Below are 19,978 nucleotides of genomic sequence, written 5' to 3' on the forward strand. Positions count from 1 at the left end.
AACTTACATTCTCAAGAATTACAATCCAATCGGCGTCCTTCAAGAAGTGCACCTGATGGGTAACCAGAATCCGCGTGGCCTGTTGCTTTGCTAAGTAGCCTTTCGGTCCCATTACCTCATCGAACAGTTGCCGTCCGACGTGAGCGTCCACGGCACTGAGAGGATCATCCAACAGGTAAATAGAGGCGTTCTTGTAAACGGCCCGTGCCAGGTTCACTCTTGCTCGCTGCCCACCGGAAAGCGAAGTACCCCGTTCACCGACTACCGTTTTATCGCCATCCTGAAGTTGTTCGAAGTCCGTAACGAGAGCACAATGCTCTACCACTTCCTGGTACCGCTTGCGATCGTACGGTAAACCGAACAAAATGTTATTCCGAACGGTTCCGGTAAATAACCAAGGCTCCTGTGATCCATAGGAAATGTCGCCGTTGATGATTGCTTCGCCCTTCAAAATCGGTAACTCGCCTAACAGCAACTGAAATAGGGAACTCTTCCCCGCACCAACTGGACCAACCACAGCCAACAGTTTTCCCGCTTCAGCTTTTAATGACACTTCATGTAGAGTTTTCTCCTTCTCATTTTCCCAAGTAGCGGAGATATTTCTCAATTCAACGGTATTAGAAGGACCCTTTACAATACCGTCGGGTTCGTTTTTATGCAATCCAGCTATATTTGTACTTTGTTCATCCATTCCGAGAAATTCTTGAATTCTGTCGATCGATACCAAAGCTTCGGCTCCGAGTGAAATCGCCAATGGATAGAAAATAGCGGCAGTTAGCTGTAAAATGTTGAAAAACTGCGCCATCGGAAACACAATATCAGCAGTGATATGACGGCCTTCGAAGTAACAGGTAGCGATCGCAAGGAACAACGTTGATCGCTCCGTAAACATCATCGTACCCAGATATATACCTCGAATGTACGAAGCCCACCGAATTTGTTGGACTTCCTTTTTCCGTGCTAACGAAACCACTGTGTGGAAAGGTTTTTCCCAGGCGTACATTTTGATCACCTGTATTCCCTGGATCAACTCATTCATTATGCCGACCCGTTGATCAGTTCGTTGGGCAACTCTTAGTCGAAGCACGGATTGCAACCGACCGAGTCCAGTCTGAACTGGGATGGTTTTAATCAATAATCCAACGACGCCTACCACAGCCGCCCACTGGACACTGCGCCAAATTAGGTAACAGGTAAAAATTGCCTGCAATTATGAAAAAAAAGTAGCTTAATCATCCACTTCCTCCAACTCGATCCAATCCTGTAACGAACCTGAAATGGCAGCACCCAAACATAGTGCAAAAATATGAACCCATAATCCAATCGACTAACGTCGTTCGACAGCAGGTTGATCAGATATCCGGCCGGTGTTTGACCGGCTGCCTTCTTGGATATCCGTAGTGTCTTACGGTAGATTACCGAACAGCATGCGATCCGCATTCGTGCCCCAAGCAGCCGCTGACGCAGATCCGAATGGTGACTGCAGAAACATCCCAGCAAGGTCAGTATCACCAAGACCGTCGACAGGCCGTACACGTCGTTCCAGGCGTAATCGATAATGTCGGCTGCACTTGATAACGAGCGAACTCGGGTCGGTCCTTCCTCGTCGGCAAGGTCAACGTACCCATCATCTCGACTGTTGCTGTAATCTAAGCGGGAAATGAACTTGTTTTGAATACATTGCGATCCTTGAGCATTTAGAATTAGCAAATAATGAACCAATGATTGACTCGAAATCTGACCAGCTATAAAGTTTGATTGCTTGCTTTATTCAAGCAAACAACAATATTTTCATTGATGTAAATATATAATATACACTCCTAGGAAAAATGAAATCTACGCTTGACGTAAATTCAAGCATGCCGTAATTTCTTCGATGATGAAAAAATATTACATCTACTACCATGTAAAAATAAATTTTGCGTCTGTGTTGATGGAAGCTTCAGCTTAATTAAAAGCGAAGCCTTGGTATTGCATTCCTGTAGTGGAATTTGACCTTCTGTTTCAACAGACTTCACTGCCGATACAATGTGTACAAAACCATAGCATGGCTGGTGCTACGATTCTACTGACACTACGAATCCTTCCAGGTCGGAGCTCGAACATACGACAACTGGTTTATAAGACCACACTCTTAGAAAAAATGAAATTTGCGCTTGACGTAAATTCAAATGTGTCGTAATTTCTTCGGTGATGACACAATATTACATCTACTAACATGTAAATATACATTTTGCGTCTATATCGATGTAAGCTTCAGTTAAATTGGCCCTTATTACCGGTATCACTTCACGGTGGAAATCAAGTGAAGTGAATGTAGGTCCTTATTACGAAAGTCGCTTCAGTGACAAAAGTAATTACTTGAATGAACTGGATGTCATTATGAACATCACGCCACCAACATTTTGTTGAAAAAATTAATTTTTTTCACCACAGTGATCACTTCACTATGCGTGATACTGGTAATAGGTAAAATCAAGTGAAGTGACATGTAAGTGAAGTGAATGTGAAAGTGGAGTGAGAACGGTAATAAGGGCCATTGACTGTGAAGTTAATGATATGACTAATCTTTACATGCTTTGTATTGTGAATGTAAGTGAATCGCGACGCTCCTTTTATGTGCATCTATGAAGATGTAACATTTTCTAAGTGTGCAGTGCCTTGAACCGCCAACCGGGACTTTCAGCTAAATTAACTGTGAAGTTCATAATATGACTTATTTCCACATATTTTTGTGAATGTAAGTGAATTGCGACGCTCCTTTTATGTGCATCTATAAAGATGTAAGCTTTTCTAGGTGTATATGTAAACAGCGCCCTCCACTCGGGCTCAAATTATGCGTTGAATACATTCAATATTATTCGGTAATTGTTATATCGTTTGGCAGGTCTCGAGCAGCCATACTTACATTCTAGCCAGCTTTGAATGCAATGAAACCTTAAGTGTGTCAGAAGTATCTTAAGTTTTGTTGATACACAAATCATTTTTTTACTGAGAATTCGTTAAAAAATTTGATGAAACCTTCCAGCGACAGATGGGTTAATCATCTAAACCTTGTAAACGACCAGGGATGACACTTCTGTAATCCTCGTTTTAAAATGTTTCGCTTTTCTTGATATTACCAAATTAGTTAAAGAATTCGGAAAATTCTTAGGATGTGAAATATCAAAAATTGAAGATATGGCAGTACATTTCATAAAAATTTATCAGCTTCATATTTCTTTTTTATAATGCTGAAAAATCAATAAAAATTAATATACTTTCAGTTATCTCTATGAATGAGAAAGTAAAAATTTCAAAAAGCAAAGCCTTAGATCACATTCCTATTGGTGCTACTATCCTACTGACACCAAGAATCTTTCCAGGTCGGGGCTCGAACATACGACCAGCACACTATCCATTGAACCGCCAGCACGGGCTAAAAGCGTAACAAATTCATGTCAATCAAGATTTTTTCAATTATACCCAAAAATAAAAAAAAACTGTTTTATCCACCTAGTGACGTAACGATGCCTTTCTTATATAATTCATGTTTTAATAAATCGTACCAAGGGATTTTCAAACGAGTTTTCATTGAATCTTGAATAAGAACAAAAAAGTTGGTTTGAGCATACACTATTAAAATTTATAGAAAGTTTTGGGTCAAGTTTATAGGAATTTTTCGTTATCTTTTGTATTTTCGCTCTACATGACGTTATAGATTTTAAACACATTTCACCTTGTTGTTCCGGAACCAGAAGTCGCATCCAAACAAAAGTTAGTAGTAAAACTTGCTTCATTTAGAATTGGAACAAACTTTTCCTCATATTGTGGTGGACGGCTTTGGAAGTTCTTGGCGCCCACGTGTCGGGAATTTTGTCAGCTTCAGGTATGATTTTTGACATTCCGCAAATCGACTGTACTTTGTAAACAATCAACATGGAAGCCGAAAGAAGGGAAATTTGGAAAATTGTGGTCTGCATCTAGGCTAGCTAAACAGCTGAAATTGCCCAGAAATACCGAATGGCGCGTTATCAAACGGTATAAGGAAACATTGACGACGATTCGGAAGCCTCAAGCCAATCTTCGAAAAGTTTTCGTTACAAATAAGACAATGACAACGGAACTACACCAAAAAGAGTGTCTCCAAAAACGAATTTTGCCGTTCATTCGATCCCACGACCATCCCGTAATTTTTTGGCCAGATTTGGCAAGCTGTCATTACAGCAAAGTCGTTCAAGAATGGCATGCAGAGAAAGGGGTCCAGTTTGTTCCGAAAAACCTTAACCCACCCAACTGCCCCAGTTCCGCCCTATTGAAAAATACTGAGCAATCATGAAGAGGAGACTCAAGGCAAAGGGAAAGATGGTCAAAGACATCAATCAGATGACGACCTGCTGGAATAAGATAGCTAAAAAGATGGACGAAGAAGGTGTGCCGTGACGAATAATTTTATCCGTATTTTTTCTTAAAAGTATGAAGAAAACGTTACATTGGTATATAAAAATATCTTGAATTTAATAATAAATAACTGAAATACAGGCAATTGTCTGTTCCAATTCTATATGAAGCAAGCTTTAGTCTATGAGACCATAAAACCTTTTATTTGAGTCTAAATTAGTGAAAATCTACTCATCCAATTCTGAGAAAATGAAGTGAACTTCGTGTTTGATTTTCGGTACTTCGGAAACCGGGAACTGGTAACCAATTGTAGCTGAAACCGGTTCGTTTGGCCAGCAACTAACATAACCTACAAATTGAAACAATTTTTAGAAGATTTTTTTTTGCTCTAAATGACGGGTTGCAATTTCAAACACACTTAACCCTATAATTCCGAATCCAAAAGTCAGATCCGGCCAAAATTCTACACTTAACATACATATAGGACTATAATACCTTTCATTTGAATCGGTTCAGCCGGTTCTGAGAAATGGGATTGCTTTTCGGCTTGGAGTACACGATCATTTTTTTTTGGTATTTCCAGAACCGGGAACAAATATTCGGTACACCTAAAATCAGTGTATTTGAGCATGAACTAATCAAATCTTTTCAATTGAAGAATTATAAGGGAGAGTGTTCGGTTACCGGCACCGTTTTCTTTTAAACTTCTGACTAAGTGCACATTATGCAGACATCTATACATCAATGGAAAGCTAAAGTCCCTAACTAACAACTGAATAAGAAACTAAGTTGATTCAATCGATTGAAAAAACTTTATTATCAATTTAGTAAAGTGATAAATTTCGGCCAATTCAAAAAAGGAGTTCGGATACCGGCACCCCAGGAAATTTCGCTAAAAATGGAAAAATATAAGTTAAAACTGCAATTATTCAATGAAAAAACGGAATTTATTCTTTTCGGAGGCGTTTTGGACAAAAGTCTTCATTGTCTGATGGTGACTTCGCCTTGGCTCTCTTGGCCAATGATTTGGATGGTGGCGCCTTTGGTGTTGATTTGGCCGGTCTTCCACCGACTTCGCGGGATTGAATACGTTGCTGCAGTCGAATTTATTGGCTTCTTATCCACTAAGCAACGTTTAATGGCATTAAACAGTGCATTAAAGTTAATTTTCCTTGCCTTGGTCGATTTGTTTGAAGCCGCCATGGCTAACAGAACCAGAGAACCAAAGTTTGTACTTATATGACGGATGTATTGAAGGCGTCAATTTGTACACATGTTGCATATCGCCCGAAATAAGCAATAAGTTTAGCTAGCAAAAACGAAAAGATCGCGCCTATTTTCAAAAGTCTGTAATTTCTGACGAATATCTGCAAACAATCGAAGTTTCAAACGTCTGTAAAAGTCTTTAGACGACAAAGGTTTACATGTTAATTAGAGAAATTTGATACAGACAAATTTACAGACTTGGCATCTCTGCATATCACTGACAATTTTCAGCGGATTTGTCGAGAAAAAAAAAAAAAAAAAAAAAAAAAAAAAAAAAAAATTGAGTACCGGTAACCGAAATCGGTAGACATTTTGAAAATGTCGAAATAAAACTTTGACTGCGAAAATTTTGATAGCATCCAGTATTCAATCACGAAATAGATCGATTTCGCCTCATAAATATTAAATCCACTCACCTTTCCGATTGATGCTTTTCAATTTATGAAACTATAAAAAGAGTCATAGTCGGTGTTGAACAGTCGTTCGCACCGCACGCGTATAGCGCTTGGCTCCTGGAATTTTATTTCTGGCTACCTAGAGTTTCATTGATTCAAGGCTTCAGTCTTTTTCAAGGCTACCTGAATCACTAACTAAGTGACTAAGTGATACAAAGAGTGATATTAGAGTGACTAAGTGATACAAAGAGTGATATTAGAGTGACTAAGAAATTAATCAGCCTTTTTTAAGGCTAGCTAGGAGTCTAATCGAAGACTAATTTAGCCTAGTTAATTTAATTTAAAATTTCATTAATTTCAAAAATGCCTGCGTCCAACCGGAAAGGCAACAAGCCTAAGGCTAAAAATAATTCAATACGGAATAAATCACAATCCGTTATTCAACATTTTTCTAATAACATTCACGATCTTATAGAATCTGAATGTAAAAATAAAAGACAACGGACGGATTTCCCTTCCGTTGATCCTATGCCGTCTAACAATATTTACGAGATTCTTCCTGAATCCGATTGTAGCGACATAGAAGAAAATTCTTCAAAAATTCCCAAAATGGACGCTTGTCGTTCTGGGAAGAAACATCAATCTATGCCACCAGTGACGGTGATGATTTCCGACTTCAAAGCATTCCGTACTGAGCTTTCTACTTTTCTCCCGGAAGTAAAAGTCTCATTTCAAATCGGACGAAGAGGAGAATGTCGAGTCTTGGTGGATGGATTGGAAGATTACGAAAGTCTTATTCGATATTTGTCCGAAAAACTTCATAAATTTTATTCATATGATATAAAATCAGACAGACCCTTCAAGGCTGTCTTGAAAGGATTATCAAATGATCAAAGTATTGATGAAATTAAAAATGAACTAAAAGAATTGCTTGGTTTTGCCCCTTCCCAAGTAATACTTATGAAAAAAAGAGCGAATGGTACTTCTAAACCACGCTCTGGAATTTCCCATGAACTTTACCTAATACACTTCAATCGAAGTGATGTAAACAATTTGAAAACTTTAGAAAAAGTACGTTTCATTTCCCACATTAAAATTCATTGGGAACATTATAAACGGCATAATCGTATTGCAAACTTAACGCAATGTCGTCGTTGCCAAGGCTTCGGTCATGGAACCAAAAATTGTCATATGGATATACGGTGTTTGAATTGTGGTAAATCGCATTCGAAAGACGCTTGTCCAATGAATGAAACCACTGATAAATTTTCATGTTCAAATTGCAATGGAAATCATAAATCCAATTATTTGAAATGTCCTGTCAGGGAAAAAATTTTAAACGCTCGTTCGCTTAGACAACAAGTCAAATCAACGACCTTAAATTTACAGAACATACCTGAAAATTCTTCTAAGGCACCTGCCAATTCGTCTTCTAACGAAAACAATTTATTGACAGGTAGATCGACCTCGTCATCATCTTCTTCTAATGTCAGTTATGCTGGTATATTAGGTAGAAATCTATCTCCTATTTCTTCTAATGTAAATAATCAAAACACAGGACCGCCTTGCAGTTCTTCTTCTAACGAAAACAATTTATTAATAGGTAGACCGGCCAAATCATCTTCTTCTAATGGCAGTCTACCTACAAATATTCCTTCAATGCCATTCGCTTCTTTAAATGAAGTCGATTTAGGCGATATAACTGAAAATAAAATGATCTACCTACAAGATCAACTTTTTCAAATGATCATCCAAATGAATTCGACTTCATCACTTTTTGAAGCATTTCAAATCGGATGGAAATTTGCAAATAATATTATAATGAATTTAAAATTTAACAGTGATGTTAAATAATTATTTGAATATTTTAAATTGGAATGCTCGATCTTTGAAATCGAGTGAAGATGAATTTTATAATTTTCTCAAAGTTCACAAAATTCATATTGCCATTGTGACAGAAACTTTTCTTAAACCAAATGTAAAATTGAAAAGTAATCCACATTATGTGGTTCATCGATTTGACAGGTTTACTGGAATTGGTGGTGGAGTTGCCATTTTTGTCCAACGGCAAATTAAACATCGAATTTTACCTTCTTTCAATACTAAAGTTATTGAAAGCTTGGGAATCGAAGTTGAAACCATTCATGGAATTTATTTCATCGCTGGAGCATATTTGCCATTCCAATGCACCGGCGAACAATTAAATTTCTTTAAAGGCGATTTGCAAAAACTTACAAGATATCGATCGAAATTTTTCGTAATAGGGGACTTAAATGCTAAGCATGTCCAGTGGAATTGTAGGCAAAATAACAGTAATGGTAAAATACTTCATAATCAACTCTCAGCTGGTTACTTTACAGTTCTTCATCCCAGTAATCCTACTTGTTTCTCTTCCGTGAAAAACCCGTCTACAATTGATCTGGTTCTAACAGATCAAAGTCACATTTGTAGTGAACCGATTACTCATGCTGATTTTGACTCAGATCATCTTCCTGTAACATTCAGACTTTCCAACGAAGCTATAATTAATCCAATTAGTTCTATTTTCAACTATCATAGAGCAAATTGGTTGGATTACAGATCTCACATTGAAAATCATGTGGATCATGAAACTATTTTAGAAAATTCTGCGGATATCGACACAGCAATTGATAATTTGAATCATTATATTATCGAAGCTAGAAATCTTTCAGTTCCCAAAGCTCAAACTAAATTAAATTCTCCTATCATCGATGACAATCTTCAACTGCTCATTCGGTTGAAGAATGTTCGTCGACGACAATATCAACGTTCTCGTGATCCTGCTATGAAAAACATAGTTAAGGATTTACAAAAAGAAATTAAACATAGATTTACTCTTTTGCGAAATGAAAATTTCGCTAAAGAAGTTGAACAAATTAAACCATATTCTAAACCTTTCTGGAAACTTTCTAAGGTTCTTAAGAAACCTCAGAAACCTATTCCTGCTCTCAAGGAAGGAAATCAAATACTTCTTACAAATGGCGAAAAAGCTCAAAAACTTGCTCAGCAGTTCGAGAGTGTCCACAATTTTAATTTGAACGTTGTGAGTCCTATTGAAAATGAAGTCTCACTGAAATATGATCATATTTCAACCCAAGTGTTATCACACGATGACATTATTGAGACGAATTTTGATGAAATTAAATCAATTATTAGAAAACTTAAAAACATGAAGGCTCCTGGTAATGATGGAATTTTTAATATTCTTATTAAAAATCTTCCCGATGTTGCCTTGAGACTCCTGGTTAAAATTTTCAACAAGTGTTTTTCATTAGCTTACTTCCCAAAAAGATGGAAAAACGCTAAAGTAATTCCTATCCTAAAACCTGATAAAAACCCAGCAGAAACATCAAGTTATCGCCCAATTAGCTTACTTTCTTCTATCAGTAAACTTTTTGAAAAAATTATCTTGTTAAGAATGATGACTCATATAAATGAGAATTCAATTTTTTTACCAGAGCAGTTTGGATTTCGTCATGAACATTCAACTACTCATCAACTTGTCAGAGTAACGAACATGATAAAATCAAATAAATCTTCTGGGTTATCCACTGGAGTTGCTCTTCTAGACATAGAAAAAGCATTCGACAGTGTTTGGCACAAAGGTTTAATAGCAAAAATGTCTGATTTCCAGTTTCCTATTTATTTGATCAAAATGATTCAAAATTATTTAACTGATCGTACTCTTCAGGTTAGCTATCAGAATTGTAAATCTGGATTGCTACCCGTACGAGCCGGTGTTCCGCAGGGTTCGAGTGTAGCTCCAATCTTGTATAATATTTTCACTTCTGATCTTCCAAATCTACCCGTTGGTTGTCAGAAATCGCTATTCTGTGACGACACAAGTCTGTTAGCCACAGGTAGAAATCTAAGAGTGATCTGCAGTCGCCTACAAAGAAGTTTAAATATTTTCAGTGATTATCTGTCAAAATGGAAAATTAAACCAAATGCAGCAAAAACGCAATTAATTATCTTTCCTCACAAGCCAAGAGCTTCTTTTCTTAAACCAAACAATAATCACATTCTCAAATTGAATGGCTTGGAATTGACATGGTCTGATCAAGCTAAATACTTAGGTTTAACGTATGACAAAAAACTCACTTTCAAGGATCACATTGAAGGAATCCAGGCAAAGTGTAATAAATATATTAAATGTTTATATCCTCTTATAAACAGAAATTCTAAGCTCTGTCTAAAAAACAAATTGTTAATTTATAAACAAATTTTCAGACCAGCCATGCTTTATGCGGTACCAATTTGGTCAAGCTGTTGTTCCACCAGGAAGAAAACGCTTCAAAGGATTCAGAATAAAATTCTGAAAATGATTCTGAAGCGTCCTCCCTGGTTTAGTACAAATGAGTTACACAGACTCACAAATATAGAACCATTAGATGTAATGTCACATAATATTATAAGCAAATTCCGACAAAAATCGATGCAATCTTCAATTGAATCGATTCGCTCTCTGTATTAGTTAGTAAGTTAGTATATAAGTTCCTTTTCCCCATTACACAATACAAGTAGGTTTAGAATTTTCCCTACACAAAAATCTCAGAATTGCGGAAGCAAATGATGTCTTCATGGTAATAACCAAATCATATATATATATATATATATATATATATATATATATATATATATATATATATATATATATATATATATATATATATATATATATATATATATATATATATATATATATATATACATATATATATATATATATATATATATATATAACAGGGCTGAAAAGTCACCACTTGTGGCTGAACACCCAATTTAAATCTTAATAATTTAATTTTAACTCATATTCCAATAAATAGTTATTTAAAAAAAAAAAAAAAAAAAAAAAAAAAAAATAAAAAAATAAAAAGAGTCATAGAAAACTTTTGTGTTGGTTTTCACGCAATTAAAATTTGTTTTGAGCGCAACAAAAAGTACACGCGTCTGATTGCTTTGGTATTCGGCACAAAAAGAACGTGCTGCTATTACACACACATGACATTTGTCGGAATGACGCTACCTACTTTCTGTCAAAAGTTACGGTGGCGTGCCGGCAGCCGAACATCTTCCCATTCTTCTAGTTGAAGTTATTTTGCTCGATATTTCCTTGTCATGTAAAAAAACACGCTCCTGAAAATGAAATTTTTATACGTATCAGCCAGCAATTCCGGAACCGGAAGATAAAATTCAGTACGATTATATGGGATTTGAAAACCTTTCATTTTTTTAAGATTGTGGAAATTGGATGAGTGGTTTCTGAGAAAATCGAGTGCACTTTTTGAATTTATTTTGCGCATTTTATTCCATTACTCCGGAACCAGTGGTCGGTTCAGGATGAAACTCAATAGCAAGCTATGGATTTGAATAGGGTTTTGAATTTGATTTTAAGTTGAAGGAAATCGTGTGACCGGTCTCTGAGAATACTGAATGCACTTTTACTTATTGTTTTGCACATTTTATCCCGTAACTCTCGACTTCCGGCTGATACGTGCGTTTTTGTACATTACTCTGATTATACAAGCAAGCCAAATACTATGAAATTGTCGCACAATACTTCAATTAAGCAGGTATGGTTAGTTGATGACCAAATATGTTGATTTTGGGTGTACTGGATCATCGTTACTGGTTCCGGAAGCACCGGGAAAGTGCTTGTGTGCTCCAAACCGGAAATCCCTCCAATTTCTCAGAAACGGCCAGACCGATCTTCGCAAACTCAGATTTAAATAAGAAGTATTGTTTCCATAAGATAATGTAAAGTTTTATCCAAATCCGACTTCCGTTTCCGGAAATACAGGGTAGTGTGTATGAAATTGAGACTCGTCATATTGAAATATTCTTAAGGCATCTTAGGACCTTCCATCTCCGAGAAATGTGCGTGACATTATTATCACCTTTTTGGTGCATATCACCCTGCAATTCCGGAACCGGAAGTCGGATCCAAAAGAAAAGTAAGTGACAATATTTGTCACACATAAATACACACACAGAGCTTTGCTCAGTTCGTCGAGCTGAGTCGAATGGTATGATACATTCGCTCTTTCGGGCTTCGGTTCAAAAGTCAGTTTTCACAGAGATTGAATAGCCTTTCTAAATGAGAAAGGCAAAACGTAGAAATTCTTTCAAGTTTGGTTCAAAACTGTTTCAGTTTATAGGTTATGTTATTTGCTGGCTTAACGAATCTATTCCAGCAGTACCGGTTTAGATCTCTGCCGTTCTTAGTCATTTCATTCCCATATCCCCTATTTACTCCGTTTTCCGCAATATTTACTTCTCTATATTTTTTTCATTTTTTTCCTGAACAACACCATCATCGCCCACGGAAGGCCGCTCTAGTTTATCAACAGCATGCGGGCCACCCGCCGGGTATTCGTAGCCTGGGGGTGTTTCCCGCGGACCCACACGGACCGAAGGATGCGGCCAACATAGATACATACCAACGTCATCTGGAAGACTTTCATGATATATTCAATCCACCGGCCGGTGCCGATCGCCAGCTGAAGACTGGATTTGCCAAAGTCGACCACTGCGACCTTAATACGACATTACCTAATGATACTACCCTAGTTTTAAGTTAGTCGTTAATTAAAATTAGAAAAAGCTCTTGGCATCTTAGAGCTTAGACAGTGTGCCTAAAAATTATATTATTGAATAAAAAAAAGGAAGTACCGGTTCTCAGCTTTCGGTTCCGGAAGTACCGGAAATAGTAGACGACAATTAAAAAAACGAAACTCTTTTCAAAGTTTATAAAAATAGACTACTTTTTACCTTTGTTCGGATCTGACATCGTTTTCAGAACATCATAGTGAGATGGGTTTAAAATTTTAAACCGTCATTTAAAGCGAAAATACACTAAACGAAAAATTCATATAAACTTGGGTAAAAACTGTTAAAAATTGAAACGATTATGCTAATGTATGCCTGAACAAACTTTTTTGTTCTTATTCAATATCTTTGTTTTTTTTTTAAAATCGCCTAGTAATATTAATGAAAACATGAGTTATACCATAAAAGCATCATAACACCACTAGGTGCATTGAAACAAGTTTTTCAAAATTTGTAACAAACCCGTAGAACATCATAGTGGACATTCATTCAGAAGAAATGTTTTCTGTATTTTCAAAAGGTGCCTCCACAGAAAACACATATACAAGCTCACATAAGAGCTGTGTGTAAAATTTGCTCAATTTGCGTGGCGAACACTTTGCAGATGTCACTACGATCGACACGGGGTGCCATCACGATTTGGGTGCCACTTTCATATGAGACACCATCTTTCAAAATTTACAAATCGTAACACGTTTGAAAATTTGTTCATATCGGTGCATGCGGTAATACAACTATGTCAGATGTTGTTTTGATTCAGTCATCGTTTGCCTAGCTGTGCGTACAGTGAACAATATCCGTGATAAATATTGATTTCGCCAACTATGAAAATTGCGCTGATATTTATGTGATGAATTTTTTCATATTGGACGTACTACTGTTTATACAATTGTTACGGTTTCTACATGTGCTGATTGTAAGTTAAGGGGCTGACATAGTTGTTGCAGCGGACGAACTATGCTCAGATGTAAACGGCGGTTGTGGGGAAAAGTGAAGAAGATTTGTAGGAGACTCAATATGTTACTAAAACCTATGACAAATTTCGCGTTTCCTACTTTGTTTTTCCAAAATTGATCTAAATTGTCTTATGAAAAGGGCCAAACTTTGTTTGCCTCTGTTTTTCAAATGACAAAACCTACAGAGAAGTGTTGTAATAGTGCTTTTCACAAAATTATCGAAATTTCTGACCAATATTGGAAAAAATCTAAACGATTTTTAAAATTCGAAGTTGATTTACACTACAGGGTCCGGCACTCGAAGTGTAACCAATTAAAAAGGCCATAAATTCAGTTTGGAAAATTACTTTTACTTAATTCAAAGTACAAAATGTGTAAAAATAATACAAAATTCAGAATCAATTCACTTTTGCTCGATATGACCACCTTTTGCTTTGACTTGATGACTTGAGAGAGCGAAGGAGTTGCTTCGTTTGGCCGAAAGCGGTCAATTTTCGAACATTGTATTTTCTGTCGAGAAAATTTTTCCAATTGAGCAATTCGTAAACTCTCAAAACGATAGGGTTTACTTGACCGACCGTTCATACGAGAGTTTGAGTCATCTATTGGCCACCAGGAGGCAGCACCCGCAACAGATAATGGTTTGGGCCGCTGTAACCGCAGATGGGCGCTCTCCAATCGTTTTCATCGAGCCTGGCGTCAAAGTAAATGCGACATATTATCGGGAAAGTATTTTGGAGGTTGCTTTGAAGCCGTGGGCAGACAAACATCTCGGTGGCAGACCATGGACGTTTCAGCAGGACTCGGCACCGTCTCTCAAAGCTCGAGTGAACCAAGAATGGCTGAAAAACAACGTTCCGAACTTCATCACGTCCACACAATGGCTCTCGAATTCACCAGATGCGAATCCAATGGATTATTCTCTTTGGGCCATTTTGGAGAGCAAAGTCCGAACTAAAAGATACACCAGTCTCGAGGCGCTGAAAAAAGTTATTGTCCGCGAGTGGGCCAAAATACCTGCAAGTCACATTCGGCCAAACGAAGCAACTCCTTCGCTCTCTCAAGTCATCAAGTCAAGGCAAAAGGTGGTCATATCGAGCAAAAGTGAATTGATTCTGAATTTTGTATTATTTTTACACATTTTGTACTTTGAATTAAGTGAAAGTAATTTTCCAAACTGAATTTATGGCCTTTTTAATTGGTTACACTTCGAGTGCCGGACCCTGTATATTTGATTTGGTTGAATTTTATTCGAAGATAGGTAATGATGTTCTCTTTCAACCGCCCATACATTGCAAGATGGACAAGGAAAAAATTATTTCTAGCTAAAACTTTTTCTTATTCTATTATGTATGCTTATATTTTTTTCATTTTCGGTACTTTTTGTATACGAGACATATTTAGTATTTTGCTTCTGTTCTCTTTCCAATGTTATCAGAAGTTTCAGTCGGACAACTTCAAATTGAGTAAGCCGAATTCAGTCATATGGAACACTGCACCTAAAACACCGATTTATATCGTGCTACGCCCTCACGGAACTAAGTTTGCACCGCCGCTATCATCATAATGACATGGTGCAAATATAATACCGGCGTTTATTCTGGTTCATACAGCTCGTGAAGTAGTAAAATAGTTCGCTGGTTTAGCTATAAATGTTTGCACTTGAAGTATGTCAATTTGAACAATTCATCTGTTAACCCATTCGTGATTGCCTTAGAGTTTATTGGTATATTTCTAGTGCCGACTATCGATTGCGAGTCGTTAAATATGCAATAAGTTTCACAATTTATAACTTTAGCTCTGAAGGGGCCATGATGAATAATGTGCAAGCTCAACATCTGCATTCATCATTCGGGGTATTCTATTATTCGATCTTCACAAGTACGTCTGCAAGTTGACGCTATCTATATCGAATTATTTGCAGCTTCCGATAAAAAATCATTGAAGAGAGTTTCAAACTTGGTTCTAGTCATTTATAACTCGTCGTGAAACGTCTGCGTTATCTCTGGATTGCCTCATGGCAGTATCTTGCAACCGGTTAGATTTTTATTCTATATCAAAGATATCAGCTCATCTAGCAAATATTCTAATTTCATTACAAAAAGGCAAAGAATTCTTTTTGCTAATCTTCTCAACAGTTCGGCTATTGAGAACTCGTCAGAAGGAGTAATAATTACTGAACAAAATTAAGTGTGTCAAAGAGACTTTTTAATAGATTTGGTTTATACTGGCACTATGTACTTAGAGCAACTGTTGAACTATTTGAACAACCTTCAACTAATGATGTAAAAACAACATTGAAACTCCGCCGAATGACCGTAACTTGGTTGAAACTCTTTTGTGGGTTGAATATTCGCCAATTATGCTTAAGAAGAAAGAATGAGACACGCAAAGTTAAGAAAACTTTCACAACAAATTTCATCTTACCATCATCGCGGTAATCATCACTATTGAAATGGTTCGGGTTCGAATTGTGTTTGCTGTTGTCGATGCTTCGCCTGGCGCGTTCCAGCTCGGTTCCATTTTGGTCCAGATCGTGAAGGAAATGCAGTGTTGTAGCAAGAAAAACGTCCGTAATTTGAGGTGGAACGGTTGTACTGTTGATCAATCCTCCGGCGTCAGTGGAGTTGGTAGGCATTTGGAATTTTATCAACAGTTGGGCTAAGACTACTGGCAAGATAGATCTTTTCAGGAGAAATTGGTATTGCTTAGATATGGCTCATAAATTTAATAATCCAGCTACTTACTTGATCAGAACGAACATAAATATTAGGAATCCGTCGAATATGCATTGCTTGTAGAAGGCATAGAACAGGGCGTTTCGTAACCGGGGAGGCCGATTCTCCTTCCTGGATCGTAAGATTTCCTTATGCCAATGTCTGTGGATAGAATTTTACAATTAAGATGTCATCATTATTCTGAGTAGTATGGATTGTTCTCGATAAAACAATGTATTTTTGAACATATTTTGGGTAAAATTAGTTTAGAGTGTAATGCATAAAATTTTATAGCAATCTGTAAAGTTATGTGGTTTTAATTGCCGTTATCATCTGTTATAAATTTAGAACAGAAAACCGAGCCTAGGCAGGCTCATATAGGCATGATCAGAAGAAAGAAATGAATTCTATTTTACCTTCTAATTGAGGGGGTCGAACACTAAATTCGAGTCCCCAAGTATGGTCGTGTAAGAGGTGTAGCTCTTCACTACACTATGCTGCTGACACCGGACATTCGAACCTATCGAATCAAGGCCCCCTACTGAGCTGATAAACAGAACACGGTGGCCAAATCACGTACTAGAAGCATGTATAGCGAGTGATCATCATCACATCAAAAAAGACGCTGAGCACATCTCAAAATTACAGTTTCCGAGTTACCGCGATTTGAAGAAAGTGTATGCAAAGATACATCCGCCCTTTTAAAAAAACTGTCTCGAGTCGAATTGGTCTCTCTATCCGTACAAAACAAATGTTTTGCCATTCTGAAATCGTGTGCCAAGTTTCATTTAAATTTATGAAAGTCAATTCTGATTTTGCCTACTTTTCTACTGTTGATTTCGGGAATTGTTCAGGTATACAAATTTAACAAGATGTACTTGATGTGGCAGGCGATTTGTGGGTGCAGCTAATTCGGCAAACCGTACATAACAATCAGCACCATCTGCCTACGGCCTAATAACTAAGGAGAAAAGCTTCAGAAGCGCATGCTACCCTTTTTCCAATCCCACGAAGGAGACATTCAGTTTGGATCGAGTCAAGACTCGTTCCATTTCGCGAAACCAATGGTGGAGTGGTACGTTTTTTTTTGCGAAGGATATAAATCTCGCCAAACTAGCCAGAACTTTATCCAATGGAGAAATTCTGAACGAGTACTAAGAGCGAGTTACAAAAATCTGAAAAAAGGTAATTTATCAGCTACTGGATTTCGGCAAGTAAAATATCTGGAAGTCAGGGATAATCACAAATAATTTTGAATTATAAGCCAAAAATTCCCATTTGAGCCACAACCCCTTAAAAAGGAAAAGTCTGGAAAGACAAAATTGCACCAATCTCAAATTTCACTAGTCTTATGTGTCATTGCAAGACAGTTTTTTATTGAGGTTTATAAGTTTTTTCATTCTTTTAAGAATCTTAGAGTGCGTTAAAGCTATAATTACATGAACAGTAGGATTAAATGCTTTGTGCTAAAAAATTTGTTATTGTAACACGAACCAAGCCAACCAACCTTGCCGAGCTATCAAAAATAGAACAATTTTGATGTGAATGCGTCTTATTTTACATTGAAACTTTTTGTCGTGAATACGACTTACTTTATTATGAGACGCCTTTTCAAAATTTACCCTCTGAGAGAGTGATAAGTATTTGATCGTGAATATCTCTTGTTGTATCTAACGATTCAACATAATTTTTGCTACATGCCATCGGAAATATGATCACAATTCTATGATAAAATTTTCAGATGTGTGACATAATCTCAAATAGTTCAAAATTAAACTTTTCTGAAATGTTAGGTATAAACGAGTATCAAAGAGGATAATTCATAAGGTGCGTTTGCTTTCTCGTATTTTTAAAGCTCATGGCTCAGTAGATCTGTGAAAGGATTTATATAATCTAACTACCAATAGAATCGAAATTTTTCAACTTTAACGTGTATAGCAACAGCATTGAAGTATTTCAATAGTACACTATTGAAAAACCTGTCTCATTTGACCCATGTCAACACCAGCAAATCAGAACGCGTTCTGAGGAAGAGAACAAAATATCTGCTGCTGTACAACAAATCGTTCAAGAAAAATGTTCCGAACAGTGTTTAATATCGTAGTTAGTTCCACAATTTGGTCCTTCTGAAAGGAAGGAATGAATCCCGCATAGCATCCTGATAGTTTCTTTCAATAAATTATGCAAATCCGAAATGAAATAATCGACATTAAAATTTTGTATGCGGCTATTTTCATAGCCGTTATGACCGCCCATTAGTGAAAAAGCTACAAACGAAATCACATATAAAGAAACCTCTTAACAAAAATTGGATCAGTTTGGATTCTATCGCCACTGCAAGCAGATGTATTGTGTGTCGTTTGCAAAGCTAGTTTTGCTATTACGTCACAGCTGCCAGTCATTTGCATTGGTGAAAAAACAACGGTGGAGAGCATTACACGAAATCAGCCGTTCTAATGGCTCTAAAAATTTTCTGAAGAACTATTAGGATTTGTTGTTCGCAAATCGAAGGTAAATATCCACAGTTTAGTGCAAATCTAGAACAGCTTGGTAAGATTTGTGCACTTTTCGCTGTGTGAAATTCACAGTGATCGAGATCAAGAGAAACCTTCTTTGTTTTTGCGAAAAATGTGAAAAAGGGGAATGCTTGTATAATTCATACAATTGATCAACCTATTGATATTCGGAAGTGTTAAGGAACGTGTCAGTTGTTTTCGTATTCACGACATCCAGTTATGTCTCTCACATTACCCACCCGCCTTTTTTTTCAAAATATATCATGAGAGAAAGTGTTAAGGTTTTGAATTTTGAATCGAATAGCTCAAGTTGGTACAAAGTAACACGTCCTTTCTACGTGTCATCAGAAATCGGATCAGCAATTTATGATCACATTTTCAGCTGTTCGAGATGAGCATAAATAACTAAGAAGTTAGGGTTTCTCAATTTTTGGAATAAAATAGTAAAACTCATCACGCTAACTAGCTTTCATCCGCCACGAAGAGTCGAAGACAGAGGTAACATTTTTAGGGCCCTTTTACACATAGTGCAACTAAAAACCACCACCTTGTTAAGTGACTTGAAACTGTAAACATCGTTATTCGCCTTGTTCTTTTCATCAAAGAAAAACGCACTCAATACAAGACCTTTCCCATTGATTTGCTTAGTGTGCCGTTCGAAACAGAGAAAAATTGCACTCGACAATTCGGTTCTTCTAAGGATTCGGTTCTTCTAAGAACCTAAAATCAATTCCAACGAGCTGTTTGATATTTTCTTCTTATAAAATCCTAATATCACTACTAATGGAATTCGCACCGTCCGTGCATTCTTTGTTTCACTTTTGCTAGTCCCACCTTGATGACTATAAACGTTTATTGACTCAGTATTTAAAGAGTTTTTTGTCACTAACAGAATGTCATTAAAGATTCCATTCGCGCCGTGTGTTCACCAGATTCCAGCGATAGGACCAGTTTGAAGATATACTTTGAGCGCTATTCGTATAGAATCCTAAAGAACTATTTAATCTTTAATTTTATCTTCTGATACCACAGAGAACAGACATCCAAGTAGAGATTTCAATTTGTGTAAGAAATTTATCGGCTGTTTTAAAAAGCAATCACCAAGTAGCAATTCTCCT

At 36.8% G+C, this 19,978-nt stretch overlaps 1 protein-coding gene across 10 annotated transcripts in view; it reads right to left on the minus strand.

Moving 5' to 3' along the window:
* LOC131427678 (ATP-binding cassette sub-family C member 4) overlaps positions 1-19,978 on the minus strand; it is a 59,846-nt gene that overhangs the window by 2,651 nt on the left and 37,217 nt on the right. For all 10 annotated transcript variants that reach the window (XM_058591088.1, XM_058591078.1, XM_058591079.1 and 7 more), the window contains 4 exons: positions 16,375-16,506; positions 16,055-16,311; positions 1,273-1,649; positions 8-1,204 (listed from right to left, as the gene is read on the minus strand). In XM_058591088.1, coding sequence (XP_058447071.1) covers positions 8-1,204; positions 1,273-1,649; positions 16,055-16,311; positions 16,375-16,506 — 1,963 coding nt within the window. The remainder of the gene's footprint in view (positions 1-7; positions 1,205-1,272; positions 1,650-16,054; positions 16,312-16,374; positions 16,507-19,978) is intronic.

The sequence above is a fragment of the Malaya genurostris genome, chromosome 2, assembly GCF_030247185.1.
Source record: "Malaya genurostris strain Urasoe2022 chromosome 2, Malgen_1.1, whole genome shotgun sequence".
Taxonomy (NCBI): domain Eukaryota; kingdom Metazoa; phylum Arthropoda; class Insecta; order Diptera; family Culicidae; genus Malaya; species Malaya genurostris.